The following is a 16,127-nucleotide window of genomic DNA, read 5'->3' on the forward strand; positions in this document are numbered from 1 at the left end:
AAGGCACACCGGTCTAAAATCTTTCACATCCACCGCTCCCTGGATCTTGGGGAGGAGGGAAACTAGCGCCTTGTTAATAGAAGCCAACCCTCTCATGTCACCCGTATGGAACTGCCACAGGGCCGTCATGAAATCATGCATGATGATATGCCAGCATGTAACAAAGAAACGGCCAGTGAAACCGTCTAGGCCAGGTGCCTTGTCCAACGACATTTCCTTAATACTCCTCTCGACCTCCTCCTCCTCAAACAGGGCCTCGAGGTGCGCAAGATCCATAGAGGGGAGGTCCGACATGTCCAAGTTGATTGATGTCAGCCGCCGAGCCGAGACACCGAACAATGCATCGTAGTAGTCATCCACCACCTTCGCTATGCTCTCCTGCCCCGTGTACAATACCCCCTCGTGGCTCAAAGAAGGAATCACATTCTTCTTTTGCATGTATCTTGCCTGACACTGGAAGAAAGCCGTGTTTGCCTCCCCCTCTTTAAGTTGCCAAATCCTTGAACGCTGCCTCGCAATGGTTCTCTCAAGCGAACAGAGTCCAAGTAGCTTCCTCTTTAGTAACTTCCTCAAGCCATGCTCGTTATCCGCCAGCTGGCGCGAGTCTGCAGCCTTGTCCACCAATGATCTCCATCGCCAAGGAAATTTGAAGCTTGACATTTCCAATCCACTTGTCACTCCACCTTTGCAAAGCTTTGTCCGTCGCATGAAGCTTGCTATCCAGGGCCAAGAAAGGGTTTCCTTCCGGCGGCACTGCATTCCAAGCCTCCTGTACTACATCAAGAAAGCCCTCGGCCTTCGGCCAGAAGCTTTCAAACTTAAAGCGCTTGCCCACGTGAAAATCCACGTCCAAATCCACAAAGAGGGGGGAATGATCCGAGACTGCCGTGCCAAGAGCCGTCAACAAGTTCCGTGGAAAGATGTCCTTCCAGGAGTTGGTAACGAAAATGTGATCAATTTTCTGTAGGGTGGGGTTTCTCCTTTCTTTTGACCACGTGTACCTCCTGCCATTCAAGTATAACTCCTCAAGTTCCAAGGCATTGAGAAACGACCGGAACCTAGCCATCATTCTCCTGTTGATCATTGTATTATTCTTGTCTTCTGGGTTAACCAAAAGATCACGCACCTCTCTTAGTTCATGCAAGAACTCCACCTTATCTGCATCACTCTGAGGACCATACACACCCGTCAACCACCACATGACCTCGCCCTGCTTGAAGAGCGTCGTAATTGAGTTCTCCGTGACATGCCTATTGGAGGCCGACACCACCATTTTATCCCACGCGAGTAGAATGCCGCCATGTGTGCCTACAGCTGGCACATAGTAAAAGTCCTCAAATCTATTACCCAAGCATTTCTTTACAAGCTCATTCGACATGATCTCCATCTTTGTCTCTTGAAGGCATACAACGCTAGCCCTAGCCGCCTCCACGACCTGAAAAAACGCGCTACGCCGTGACATGGAGTTAAGTCCACGCACGTTCCACACCAAAATTTTAGGAGGTTGTGCGGCCATCGCACACACCCACCAAGACCACCCTGGTGCACCACGGCACTACGACCCAACCATCACCCCGTCCTCCTCTCCCACCAGCGGCAACGCTTCCGAATCCCAACCGAACAAGGCCAGAATTGCCTTCAAGTGGCTCTCCACCAGTGGCTTGTCAAACAAGTCAACGTAGGCTTGAAGAGCCTCATCCGAGATCACATCTCCCTCATGCGCAAGGCACAGTTTCCTGATGAGTACCGCCTGCTGCTTGGAAGCCTTCGACACTCGCCCACCCTTGGCCGCCCTGACACTTCGATGTGGGGAGGAAACCGGCACCCGCTTCTGCCTTGGCTTCCTTTGCTTTTGAGGGGGATTCCTGCTGACCGGCTGTGCCAACAAGGGGGATAGCGCCTATCTGAGCTCCGCGCATATCATGGCCACACGTGGAGGCCGGACGCGTTTCGAACTCGGCCGCGCCCGCCAGCAGCGTGCCAGCCTGCTCGAAAAGACTCACCGCAAACCAGCCCTCCCCAACAGCCTGCGTGCATGGATACGTCCCATCCACATGCAACTCGGGCCCACTTATCGCTGAATCTCTGGCCCAAGATTCCACCAATCCCGAGCCGGTAGAAGCGATCCGATCCTCCTCGGTTCTCATGCAAATCCCGTTACCAGCCATTTCGTTTGTCGCTTCCTCCTCCTGCATGGTTAGGGCCCACTGCCCGAACCTGAGCACCGGCGCCGCCTGAGGCGAAGACAGCGATTCCTGATCCTCCACAGGCTGCACAGCACTGTCCTCGGGCCCGCCGCTACCCTCGGCGCTCGGAGAGCCAATGGTAGCCAGGCGATCCTGCTGCGACAACTCCAGACCGAGCCTGCCATTGCTGCCAAGCCTCGAGAAGCCACACTCCACCCGAGGCCCAACCACCTCCCTGTTTGGCCCCACCACACTTTCCACCGAACTCGGTTCCCACCAACCAATCCGAGCTCCCATAGTGCCAGCCACTAACGGACCAATTGAACCCTCCGAGCTGACCGGCTCTGTCTCACCTGGCCCCATGATTGCGCAGGCCGAGTCATCTACCCGCGAACCCATACCGCCAATTTTCCTTTGTTGACCATCCAGGAGACCATTTTGAAATTCTCTTTGACGCCCTTGGACTGGCGCCAATCCCGCCGACGAGGCTGCCGCCGGCGAGCCGCAGGGCGTATCCGAACGCCGCGCCAGCACCCCATCCGCCAGAGGGCCACGGCCTCCCTGAGCCCCGGCGGCACCCTGTCCATCGCGATCACTCCCCTACGACGGCGGCGAAGGCAGCAGAGGCGGCGGCGGCGCATCCGCCTGCGGCCCCAACCGAACGGCTCCATCTTCCTGATCAATGGAGATCGGGTACCACAGTGCATCTGGCGCGTCGACCATTCCCAGAGCCCGAGCACCCCTCCCGCCCGGTTCTTCCACAACGAGGATTCGCCGGGATGGGATCCTCGCCGAGTCGTCCGTGCGTAGCCAAACTCGAAGCCTCGACGTGTCATTCCGCGCCTCCGTAGACGCCCCACCTTGACCACAATGCCCATGCCATGGACCAGAGTCTCAACCATTCTCCTGGTCCAGGCGTTCGTCGGCACGCCCCGCAGCACCAGCGGCACTAGGAAAGGCATGGTGATCGCCGTCGCCCCAGCACCGCGCAACCACGGACTGAGCAAGAGGTCGAACTGCGGCGTGCCCGCCCTACGTCGGCTAACCATCATGTTCCTGATTTCCACCGAGCGACAGAGGATCAGAAAAATCTTCCGGATCGAATGCCCTAATTGATATGTCCAACGGCCCTAGCTCGAACTCCTCCACGATGACGGCCGCCACCGCCGCCAGATCCGCCAGCCGCCTCGAACCGACCACCGAGACCAGCACCGCTCGAGACTGCTCTTCCTCCATGGCCCGAAGATCCGGACCAGTCTCCATGAAACAGCAGTCCACCTGCTTATCCACCACGGTCTGCGAAGCACCCGAAGACACGCCCTGCACGACGGCACCGGCCGGCGCAAAGGGCACCGAGAAGCCCGGCCCAGCCACACTGGCCACCGACTCAGCCCCCGACCGGACCACCTGGCTCCACGAGACCCCGACACGCGCCACGCCCGGAGGGGGCGGACCCGACGGAGGAGGCGGCAGACGCGGGGGGGCCCGCCGCACCAGGGCCGGCGGAACCGGCGCGGGCGGCGCCCCAACCGGCGAGGAAGGCGACAGCCGAGGCCGGAGCGCCGCCGCCGGCCTAGGCCGATCCTCCGGAGATGAACTGCGCGGACGCGGACGATGGCGCGGCAAAGTGCAGCCCTTTGAGATGTGCCCCGCCTCCTCGCAGCGCACACACACCGGCGGGTTGGTGCACATGGCCGAGATGTGCCTCTCATCGCTGCAGTTGTAGCAGCAGCCGATGAGCATCGCCGGTATGCACCCACGCGGCGGCCTGGAGGAGGGAAGGACGCCTGGCCACCTACCAGGAGGGGACCGCCGGATCTGGCGAGGCGGCGACTGCCGGCACGGCCCCATGCCCCCCTCCCCCTCCCCCGGCCACCACGGGTCTGCCACTCCGGCCGCAACGCCTCCGCGGGGCGGGAAGACGCGCCCTGCACGATTGGCCCGTGCGCCGTGCCCACCACGTCGGGAACCACCAGAAGCGACCGCAGCACCGGCCTAGGGCACAGAGAGAGAGGAAGGGGGGAGACGGCGGCATGTCGGAAGACGCCGCAGACAGCGAGACCCTCTCAGCCATGCTTGGACGCCGGCTCAGGAGTGGAGATGGCGGGGGGGAGGTGGCCACCGGGGCCGGAGTAGCCGCCGGCACGGAGAGAGGGCGAGAGGGCGAGAGGAGGTTACTTAACTTCTCAACCAGCTAGTGAACTTGTGGTCACGTGTCTATTTGCCAAAACTCCACGGCATGGTATAGCACCAACAAAGCTCTCCACATATGCACTTTGATCTTTGTAGCCACTCGCAATTTTCAAATAACTCCCCAGACCGGACTAGTACTTGAGGTTGTAAAGAGTTTGTCATCCTCAACCTTCGTTTATGCTTGTATTACCGATCTATCCGATAGTTCATCAAAAGGAAATAAATAACCAGAAATTCACTTTGGCACATGAGAGCATATGCTCTTGCCATTGGGAAAAAAACATTTCAAATGCAAAAAGTTCCGAACAAAATTTTGACGTGATCTCGATATTCTATGTGTGCATGCAAGTTTTGCATAAAACTGATATTTTTTTGTGGCTTGTGTAAAAGGACAAAAAATGTCTCATGAAATGCCTTTTTTAACACCGAACTTTATTTTTTTCATATGCGGCACAAAAGTTGTCATTTTCTCAAAGTTTTTTTTCAAAGCTGCCTATTTTCCAGAAATGATTTTGTGAGCACTTAGAATGTTATGATATACGCGTGAAATTTATTGTCAGAATTTTATGACATTTCTAAATACATTTAAAATACATTTTAAAAATCAGGAGCATATGTTCCCGGCCAAAACGCCCCTCTCCAATGTGTTACAAGTACAACACACGAAGAGGAATAAGAAACTAAACTCATCATTGTTTAGCAAAAATCCAATTCGGTGCCCAGCCTCATCTGCACCCGGTTAAAAAAAATCAAAATAAATACTAAAAAATTCAAAAAAAACATTTTTTGTGTGATAGAAAATTGTATTCGTGAGGTTCGTTCCAAATTTCAACTTATTTGGACATCTGAGCAGCTCTTAGCAAAAAGAACAAATCGGGTCAGAACAGTGTGTGAACAGTAAACTTTTTTACAGACCTGAATTTGTCTTTTTTTGCTGAGAGTTGCTCAGATGTCCAAATGAGTTGAAATTTAAAACGCGGCTCACGCATAAACTTCTCTACCACACAAAATTATTTTGAAAGTTTTTGAAATTTTTTGTATTTATTTTGATTTTTTTTGTCAGGAGGGTGCAGATGAGCTCGGGAATAGAAACGCCGCACTCGTTGTTTAGGCCCTTTACAGAGTGCACGTGCTAAAGTGAGTGCCTAAGGCCTTCTTTGGTTTATAGGGTAGAAAAATCATAGGAATATGAGAGTTATAGGAAATGAGATGACAGGTATCTCAATCCTATGAATAGGAATAGGAAAGGAGATTTTGATTCACATCATAGAATTTTTTTTTCATTGAGTCTAGGCTAATGTTTATTTTCCTATGAAATGTGGAGGATAGGAAGAATTCCTCCATAGGAATAGGATTCCATTCCTACAAACCAAAGGGCTATAAAGGAATTTTTTTCTATAGAACCATATCCTATGAAATTCCTATAAGATTCCTCTAAACCAAAGGAGGCCTAAGTAGAAAAACTTTTTTTTTCTTGAGATCAGGTTGCACCGGCGCTGCAGAAGGGCAGCGGGAGAGGGGAAATATCTGATACTCTCATCCCTAGGGTCTGGTGCTCCAAAACTCGGCACCACATTTTTTAATGTTTGAAAAATTCTGAAAAAAATCTAGCACATTGACACAACATCAAAATATGTTGTAAAAAGAATATGAAATTAAAATTCAAAACATAACTTTACAAACATAAATGACAAATTCGATAGTAAATAGTACACAACATAAGTTGGGCTTTAGATTAGGCCCATTATCACATTGATGTCCATTTTGTCATTTTTGTATCTCGAACAATATTTTGAATTTTGATTTGAATTTTTTTTAACAACATACATTGATATTGTGCCAATGTGCTGGATTTTTTTTCAATTTTTTGAATATTTTAAAATGTGGTACCAAGTTTAGAGCATTAGGAGCATTCTAAACGTGGGAGTACCAGATATTTCCCCCCGAGGCATACTCCTCACTGCACATGGCCTTATAATGTCGCAAGGCGTTTATGCCCGCTTTAAACACTGGCCTTACAAATTTTAGGCGTTACTTAGTGCTCACCTTAGAGCATTTTCAATAACCGCCCAACGCGCAACACGCTAAAAAAGCATTTGCAGTGCGGCGATTACCTGTTTTTGCACAGCACGGAGCGTGTCTCCAGCGGCCGCTGTAAACTTTAGCGTGGATGAGTAGCTCTAGCAGGCGCTGCAAAAAAACTGCGCGCGCGCTCTCGCACAAACAATATATGCACTCCAAACATAACTAAGAAGATCAAATACAAACAAAATAAATCAACAATAAATAGTTCAATTTTGTTATTATAACCCAAACAAATAGTTTATCTTTCAATACAACAAATAGTTCAACAATACAATATCAAACGCATAAATCATGATGCTCTTTGTCGGTCATTCCATGCCCATCACACATCAATGAGATCATTTTCTAAAGATCATCATGCATTTTGGCACGTCAAATGGCATGATAGGAGGCAACAAAACGGGTCACCCTGACAGTCCCAAGAGCTCATTGTGAGAGTAGTCTACATTTTGGCCACGCTCATTCTCGATGATCATGTTAAAAGCAACAGGGTCGCACACTCGAGTGTCCAGCGCGTGAGAGCAGGCGCAACAAATAAACAGCGTGCGATGGCATTTCGGCCCACGTGCTGAACTAGTTATGCCGCGCGCGCGCACCCGGAGCGGCAGTACACGCAAAAACCACTAATATTTCAGCGCGGCGCTTATATAGAGCGTCCGTTGAAGATGATCTTGGTCGCCTTAGTCTTATCAACAACATAACTCATGTACATTTTTTCCTTTCATTTGTCCTCGAGATGAAAGTTAATTATTTTTCAAGAACATGATTACAATATACGTAGCACTTATTAGATCAACATTTGCCACGTTGGGTAAAAGTTGGCGTCCTGATAATATCCAAGGAGAAAAAAAACTATTTCCAATAAGGTTCCAATAAATCAAAACACACTTCCTGTACGATTAACAGGAAAAAATGTTTCTTCTCCAGCACCATTAGTTGCACAAAATTAACTCTCCCAGTGGGCGAGGAAATGAAGATGTTAAATCTGCCTTGCCTTATTTACGGATGGGCTAGGAACCACGAAGTGGTAACCTGAACGATTCGATGAGAAGTATAACTAACAGGATGCTTTTAATCAGAAGGGCCAATCATTTTCTCTGGAACAACGAGTTCATGGAATTCTTTTTCCGTCAAAACTCCAAGGCTTAAAGCAGCTTCCTGGTAACAAAAAAAGTGAAGGAACCCAGGATTAATAATAAATTCTAAATATAATCCACACTTGTACCATGATTTTAAGCGCACAGCATCAGCAAGCAGTAGAATTAATTATGATACACTGTAATAACTAATCATATTAAAACAGGAGACCAAAGAGCCCAACAATAGGTAATGTAATGAAATTTAGACTTCTAATCCAAATAACACGATCATGAGATTTTACGCCTTATAATCGGCTGTTAAAATTCCAGCCGAGATATGAAAGGCATGTTATTCACACGACCTTGGAAGCTAGTCTAAAGTACATGCACTAAGAGACCAGAGCGAATCAAACAGATGCAAAGTACTCTCTCCGTTTCTAAATATTTGTCTTTCTAGAGATTTCAACAAGTGACTACATACGGAGCAAAATGAGTGAATCTACGCTCTAAAATATGTGTATATACATCCGTATGTGATAGTCCATTTGAAATCTCTAAAAAGACAAATATTTAGGAACGGAGGGAGTACATGCACCAAGAGACCAAAGGAAATCAAACAGATGCAATAATCACCTTCAGTGTTGTTCCTTCTTTGTGAGCTTTCTTAGCAACGGCTGCAGCATTGTCATAGCCAATTTTCTGTATTCATTGGAGAATTAAACATGAATTCCCACAGGTTGAACAGCAAGAATTAAGTTAAGAAATGTAAATAATGCATTTTACTTACGGGGTTCAACGATGTCACCAACATCAAAGACTGTACAAAATAACAGAGAAATTAATGAATTAATATAATGATCTGAACTCGATAAAAAGGATAGTGCAGCAATCAAACTAAAAACAAATCAACATAGTTACCTCGTGCAACAATTGTGAAATTCTCTTATGGTTTGCTTCTATTCCCCTGACACAGTTTTTCTCAAAGGATACAGATGCATCCCCTAATAATCTCAATGACTGTTGGAGAAAAGGGATGGTGTGTCAACCAAATTATAGCATGCATGCAAGCAATAGCAGATAAATGGGGTTTAAATTTTGGCAAGTCACAGTAACAAGAAATATGCAGATTAATAAGAGGGTTTAGTGTGGTTATTCAAAGGACAGTTCACTCCATCCATTAAATAAGCATAGTGTGCAATGCATGAGAACAGAGATCATACTCGAAGCAATCCAGCAGCAATCATTGGCTTATAAACGTTCAGTTCAAAATGCCCATTTGAACCACCTATTGTAACACCGACATGATTGCCCATAACCTGCAGTATCACAAATCCAAACAAGAACCGATTACCATATACTCCCTCTGTTTCAAAATAGATGACTCAACTTTATAGTAAGTTTAGTACAAAGTTGAGTCATCTATTTTGGAACGGAGGGAGTAGAATATTCACACGAACAGCGAACCAAGGGGAATTCCTTATATACCACCAAATGTGTGCTATATGCCTATATCCCTATATTTTTAGCAAGGATGATGCAAACGGAAGGGTGATAGTGCATATTGTGGTTTAGACACTGGTCCCATCAGGAATCATAGAGATCTTGTTTGTGTTAAGATTCATGCACTAGCCAGCGCAACCAAAAGTCTGAACTGATGGAAAGGGCTAGGCAATCCACATTTACACTTCAACAGTTTGCACAATAGCTTCTACGCTGCTTAAAATTAAACATTTGACAATAAACCTGAGCATCTAAATAGGGACTCATGACAAAACTACAAATGAAGGATACTATTATAGCACATTCTATCAGCCTTCTGTTCTGTATAAGAAAAGCCCTTAAACATTATCTTCTACAAATAATCATGTGTTGTAAAAAAGACCTAAGAGTTTCAAAATGTCTTGCTGCACACCTAACTAATAAAGCTAGATAGAGCAAATAAGGAATTATGTAAAACATAAGCTGAAAACAGACCTATGATAAAGATCGACAGAACTTAATATTATAGTTATACACTATGGAAAATATTTAACAACTGTTGGGAAATAAACGATATTTTAGATAAGCAGCACTTGTGCATCAAAAGCATAGAGCAAATTGCAGAAAATCATTTAGACTAGAAGGATATATTAAAATGGAAAAATAAGGTACAAGTAGCATACCTGAGCACAAACCATGGTCAGAGCCTCACACTGGGTAGGATTAACCTTTCCCTGAAAGAAAGAAGCAGTTACATACCAGAGGAGACAACAAAGCTGCAATCGACTAACATGCTGAAACAACCAAATTAAAAGAGTGATATACTGCTTACAGGCATAATGCTGCTCCCAGGCTCATTTTCTGGTAGGATAAGTTCACCAAGTCCACAACGAGGGCCACTGTGATCATATTGGAAATGTTAAGTGCAGCTCCTCAAAATATTACGAAAATATTGATTATCAGAAAAGGTAATAGAAAACTGTAGTGACCTTCCCAGCAAGCGTATGTCATTTGCTATCTTCATAAGAGATGCAGAAATTGTGTTAACAGCACCACTGCTCTCAACAAAAGCATCATGTGCTGCCTATTACGCAAAAAAATGACAAGATTAGCACAAGTATGAAATAAGATCAACAGTTAAAAGGAGTTAGGAGGCGGGAGCAAAGCAATAGAAAATTGTAATCCAAAACCAAAATCAAAGCAGGGAAAGGGAGGAATTTGCTATTACAGAGAGCAAGGTAAACAATTAGCAACTTAGCCTAAATGGTTTCTTAATTGCCCTGGGTTAATAAACTACTGGATCTTCGACAAATCAACATTTGCTGACAAATGCTCTAATCCATGCTTCTGTGCTTTACTTAAAATGACGTTCTTTTGCCCAAATATATCATGGGAACATATGACCCACAATTAATTGCAAAAGTCATCTCAAATGAATTTGCATGGAACCTTCAACCGACCAACCCTATTGACAATTTAAGGTTAAGTGTGCACATAACCACTAACCAAAGCTTCAAACTTGTTCTCTGCTGTCACAAAAGGTAGTTCTGTTTCCTCAGCCACAGCAGCTGCAATTTTGCCATCAAATCTGCAAGAAGGGATGAAGTTTTAACCAAATAGAAGAAATAGGATGCACAAAGAGCTTATAAAATGCAAGGAACGAATAGCCTGTACAAAAGTCAATGTTAATAAAGTACTCCCTCCGTCCCATAATATAAGATGTTATTACATCCAATATACACAAATACGGTGATGGACTTATGGTTAACCATATATAATCACTAATCTTCACAAATTGTGGTAGTACTTATTTTGAACATCTTCATACCTCATCAGCTAAGACCAAAAGACCACATAGATGGTTTCACAGCAGAGGTTAGCCTGGCATTTGAGAGCAGCTGAACCTGAACTACTACAAAACTAAAGTTTGCTTCACCTAGATTATTATGGCCATAACACCCTGGATTGCGGGTTACATGGATTCTCTCCGCACATGACGCATGAAAAGGGAGATAATTCAGAGAAGACAAAAGATTTGAAAAGATAATATCAATGTATCCAGTAATGGAGACAGACTTTGGAATCCAAGGGGCTTAGACCTGGTAAGACTAAGACCAAGTATATGAGGTGTGACATTAGTGGTGCTGAGTGCGAGGAGGCAGAAGTTATTCTAGAAGGACAAATAGTGCCCAAGAGAGACACGTTCTGATACTTGGGATCAGTGCTGCAAAGTAATGGCGGTATCGATTATATTAGCCACAGGATCAAAGCAGGGTGGATGAAGTGGCGCCAAGCATCTGGCATCCTTTGTCACAACGTCCCACAAAAGCTAAAAGGTAAGTTCTATAGGGCAGCAATTAGACCTGCGATGCTATATGTAGCAGAATGTTGGCCCACTAAAAGACAACACATCCAACAAATGAGCGTCACAGAGATGCACATGCTACGGCCGATGTGTGGCCATACAAGAAAGGACCAAATTGTAAACGAGGTAATAAGTGAAAGCGAGGAGTTGCACCGATTGAAGAGAAGTTGTCCAACACCGACTAAGGTTGTTTGGGAAGCTTGTCTAACGCCAACTAAGGTTGTTTGGGCATATCCAACATAGGCCTCCAGAAACATCAGTTACTAGTGGAATCCTAAAGGGTAGCGAAAATACTAAGAGGGGCAGGAAGCTGCCAAAGCTGACTTGGGAGGAGGCAGTAAAAGGGGACTAGAAGGATTGGAATGTGCATGAAGGTTTGGATCTTGATAGGACTGCATGGAGATCAGCAATCCATGTGGCAAAAGGCTACTCTTTTATGCAAGGGGCTTAGACCTTAGTTTACTCTTTTATGCATCGTTTACTTCTTTGCTTTAGATATGTTTCTGTTTGGTTTCATATCTAGCCTACCCCAACTTGCTTGGGAGCTGGGACAAAAGGCTACTGTTTTTGTTGTCGTTGTATCAATGTAACCAGTGAAGAAAAAATATGCACCTAGGCGTGCACATAAGCGTGCCCGGGTGCTAGGCAACAACAGAATGCCTAGTGCTTAATCATGCTAGGTGTGCCTAGGCATACGCTTAGGCAAGATAAGCGCTAGGCAGTGGCAAAATGCACAATTAATGCCTAGCGCTTTTTTCCTTGAAAGATGTAACAATTTATCTAAAACAATATAATTGTTGTTTACCCTTTCTTCGTGTTCAAGCCAGTACCAACTGCAGTACCACCTTGAGCAAGCTGCATATCAAGGAAAAATGATCAGTGATACTCATGTCCGCCTGCCATTTGACAAATGAAAGAACATTAGTACAGTACCTGATACATCCTTGGTAAGGTACATGCAATTCGGTCAATTCCATATTTCACCTGCAAAGAGAGTGCAATACAATCGATAAGGCTCACTAATGATGTAAAATGCATAGTGATCAATAAGGCAATAATATATGTGGGGAGAATTCCAACCTGTGTAGCATAACCACTGAACTCTTGACCAAGAGTCAGTGGGGTGGCATCTTGGGTATGTGTACGCCCAATTTTAATGATGTCTTTAAACTCATCAGACTGTGGCACCAAGTTAGAAAAATTATCAGGACAGCATATTGATAACAGATATTCGTTTCACCGTACATTATTTTTAACAGATACCCCTCCGTCCCAAAATAAGTGTCTCAAGGTTAGTACAACTTTGTACTAGTACAAAGTTGAGACACTTACTTTGAGACGGAGGGAGTATTCGAGTGACAAATTGGTAACAGATATTCGTTTCAACCATACATTATTGTTATATCAGTCATATACAGAAAGGAAAAGGTCAACCCACAGATTAACACAAAGAATAGATTAGAGTTAGATAATACCAGGCCTGGAACTGAAAAAGAACCAAGGACATTAGGGTGGGGCATCAAGTTACTAAGAAACGAGCTAATAAGCAGAAGTTAAGTCTTACATTCCCAAAATTGCAGCGTGAAATTTTTGAAGAGCTGCCTATTAGCTATATCCGTTAGCAGATAGTACCTTGTCTCAAATGATGCATAACAGTCAAAACCACATTCGAGCCTTATTCAAAATTTGAACAAAGAGAGGACAGTAGGCCACTACAGCGCTTCTGTGCTTGTATGGAGTAAGCTGAGCAATAATGCAGCCACGACATCTACTCAAGAAGCAACAAAAGCATCCAAGGTTGGGCTCGCTGATAGAAACCTAGATGTACTAAATTACTGATGCATTTATAGCTGCTACAAAATCTTTTACCCAGACCCCACAAAGCTTTTGGCACTGGGCACACCCTTATATATATAGAACCAAGTCCATCGGTGAAAGGATAGGCATAATAACAATATAAAAGGCACAAGACAAGCAAAATAGCTAATATTCTCGCAAAATGAAAGAGAAGAATTTCTACCTTTGAATGAAGTGACTTATGCAACTGCTCCAGACTTGGGATAAACCTTGAATTGATCTCTACAGCTGCTGCTATGTGCATAACCTGAAAACATCATCAACACAACTGAGAAATCTCTGCAGCGAAATACGACGAAATGAGGATAAGAAAGTAGTGAATACTTACAGTGGGAAATGTATCATTCGAGGACTGTGACCTGTTCACATGGTCATTAGGGTGCACAAACTTGTCGCCGCGCTTATGTCCAAGTATCTCAGCTGCTCTATTTGCAATTACCTGGAGAAACAGATCATAAATGATAATGGCACAGCATATTAACACCAAACTGATCCCACAGCATCTTTACATGAGAATCAGCTCAATGCATTAACGAGTTTTTTTTCTCCATATAAATAGAGTACAGATCAGAACACTAGACTATTCACACTCGGAAGAGATTGCAAACCCACACAATGCGTAATTAGATGATTAAATATTAAACAAAAAGATATTACATCAAAGAATCTGCATGTGTAGGACATAAACCTCATTGGCATTCATGTTGCTTTGTGTGCCACTGCCAGTTTGCCAGATAACAAGCGGAAAGTGATCATCCAACTTTCCCTCTGCAACCTCCTCAGCCGCCTGCATTATTGCCTTCCCAATTGTTGGATCAAGGCCATACTCCATATTCACCTTGAAAAGTAAAATGACCAAGTAGTAAGGCCTCCAGGCATACATGATACTTAAGTTAAAGCATCCTACAAACTACCTAGACGAGACATTGGATTACTCGGAATCTTCTTCTGCACACTAAACAAAATACTGTATCTAAAAAATTATCAACATTGCAATCTGTTTATTTCTAATAACATACAAAACATTTACCTATATGGTGTTCAATTAACCATTGCACAAAATTATGAGTAAACTGAAAAGTGGCAGTAATAAAAATAAATAAAAGGCAATAATTCTTTGTCATTTACTCGGTGAAACAACATATTAAGTTGTCACGGAACTAGTCTAGTCTAGTTCATTTTCAGCCAGAAAGATTTAGACAACGGTCTCCTACTGTAAAATGCCGGCTACATAATTATTTACAGAAAACAAAATTAGGTGTGCACATTTTCATTCATGACATAGTGAAAAAATTGTTCTACAACTAGCGATGCTCTTCAAGGACAGGGAAGCAACCAAATGCATCCAACCCTCCAGCCACAGACACGCAGGCATTAGAGAAAAGGCTCGATTATATACCTTAGCGGCGCACTTTTTTAGCACGCCAAAGGCGCGGATGATAGGCACAGGCATCCGCTCGCGCTCACCGCCAATGTCGAAATTTTGCAGCGATCTCTGTGTCTGCGCGCCCCACAACCTACCAAAAAACCACGACAGCAGCCACATCCAGATCAACCACGCCATCCTTAACACGAACAGATTAAAAGCCAAAACACGGGAACTTGTAGGCGCTACGAATCCCACGGATCAATGGCACGAGCTCCTAGTAAATCAAGAGGACAACCACGTACTTGTCGTTGGGCACGCGGATGGGGCCGAACGTGTCGCGCTCCTCGCGGAAGCCGGTGGAGATCGGGCGGGTCAGCGCCGGCCGGAGCAGCAGTGCAGCCGCCGAAGGCGAGCCTGATGCGCCGGCGAGGCGCCGCAGAACCATCGCCATCTCCGGCCTCTCTCGTAAGTTTTTGCGTCGCGTAGAGCCTAGCGGAGGGAAGCGGCGGCTGGTGAACGGGACGGGGAACCGGGGAAGGGAGGGAGGAGTAGAAGAAGGAATGGGGTTTGATGGGCTGATCTCGGGTGCTGCGGGGTTGTTGCCTTATTTGCCTTGGTGGAGAAGTTGGTTATGAGAGATCAGCTTTGTCTCGCCCAGGGCACGTTTGCCAGCCTTTGTTCCTCCGGACCAAGCCCACTAGATGTGAATTTGGCCCACTTGATAGTATGTGTTTGTTGATCGGCCTGCACCCCACCCCTCTCCCACTCAATGGCGAAGCCACGTTGTGGCTGTGAGGTCAGCCGCCCCCACAGGTTTTTGATAATCCTTTGACCCCTAGCTACACATATTACAAAGGCTGACCCCACATGCTTGGAGAGCTGTCGCTGCTGCCGCCCCTCCCCCCGCTCCAAAAACATGTTGATTGGCCTGCATCATACGAATTTTAAGGCATCTCGTAGTCAAGTCTGATAGAAATGATCGAATCGGTTGTTTCCTCTCAATCAGGCTCGGGCGATGCAGGAGAGGGGAACGCGACTTCGAGCTCATGCGAACAAAGACATGGTGTGAGCTCATGCGCATCCCTTAAAAGGCGGCGGGAGGAATTGGGTCACCTCCCGCCAACTCGGTCGTCCCATATAGTCACCTTCGGCTCACCGTGCAAGACCCCCACCTGCCCCTCTTCCTTCGAGCTCTTTGTCCCGCGAGGATTCGTCGCCAACGAGCATTGCAGGTAAGCGTTGTGTCTTCTCTGACCGAGGGTAGACGGCGGCGACGATTTGTCTTCCTCGTCTTTTTGCGCCTCCACGCGGCTTCACAAATGAAAGTAAGTTCAATCGCTCTCTCCTCCCTACTCGCTCTAGCTTAGATCTATGAGCATGTGGTAGGAGTATATCCGTGAGCATGTGGTAGCATTGTAGACTACCGATCTATGATAATGTGAAGTTGTGGAAGCTAGTGGTGATGAATTGATATCATGCTAGGTTTTTCTGTAGGCTTTGATCATGTCCATGTT

General features: G+C 45.8%; 1 protein-coding gene across 1 annotated transcript; it reads right to left on the bottom strand.

The window, feature by feature from the left end:
* Nucleotides 1-7,337: 7,337 nt before the first annotated feature.
* LOC125551708 (fumarate hydratase 1, mitochondrial) lies at nt 7,338-15,223 on the bottom strand. Its single transcript, XM_048715005.2, has 17 exons — nt 14,916-15,223; nt 14,644-14,761; nt 13,933-14,082; nt 13,573-13,683; nt 13,408-13,491; nt 12,468-12,566; nt 12,321-12,371; nt 12,193-12,242; nt 10,529-10,610; nt 10,012-10,106; nt 9,855-9,921; nt 9,706-9,756; nt 8,764-8,859; nt 8,462-8,560; nt 8,331-8,360; nt 8,177-8,242; nt 7,338-7,622 (listed from the first exon to the last, which is right to left on the bottom strand). Exons 1-17 carry the CDS (start codon nt 15,062-15,064, stop codon nt 7,536-7,538), a joined length of 1,485 nt encoding a protein of 494 aa, XP_048570962.1. The 5' UTR covers nt 15,065-15,223; the 3' UTR covers nt 7,338-7,535.
* Between the last annotated feature and the right edge of the window lie 904 nt (nt 15,224-16,127).

Source organism: Triticum urartu, chromosome 4A (genome assembly GCF_056163025.1).
Source record: "Triticum urartu cultivar PI428250 chromosome 4A, HENAU_Tu73, whole genome shotgun sequence".
In the NCBI taxonomy this organism is placed as follows: Eukaryota; Viridiplantae; Streptophyta; class Magnoliopsida; order Poales; family Poaceae; genus Triticum; species Triticum urartu.

What these genes read in the sequence shown, in the direction of transcription:
- LOC125551708 (XM_048715005.2), bottom strand. Translation starts at nt 15,064, where the DNA reads ATGGCGATGGTTCTGCGGCGCCTCGCCGGCGCATCAGGCTCGCCTTCG. An exon ending in GACATACGCTTGCTGGGAAG is followed by an intron (nt 9,922 to 10,011) that starts GTCACTACAGTT and finishes ATATGATCACAG; the next exon opens with TGGCCCTCGTTGTGGACTTG. An exon ending in TTGCTGCTGGATTGCTTCGA is followed by an intron (nt 8,561 to 8,763) that starts GTATGATCTCTG and finishes TTTCTCCAACAG; the next exon opens with TCATTGAGATTATTAGGGGA.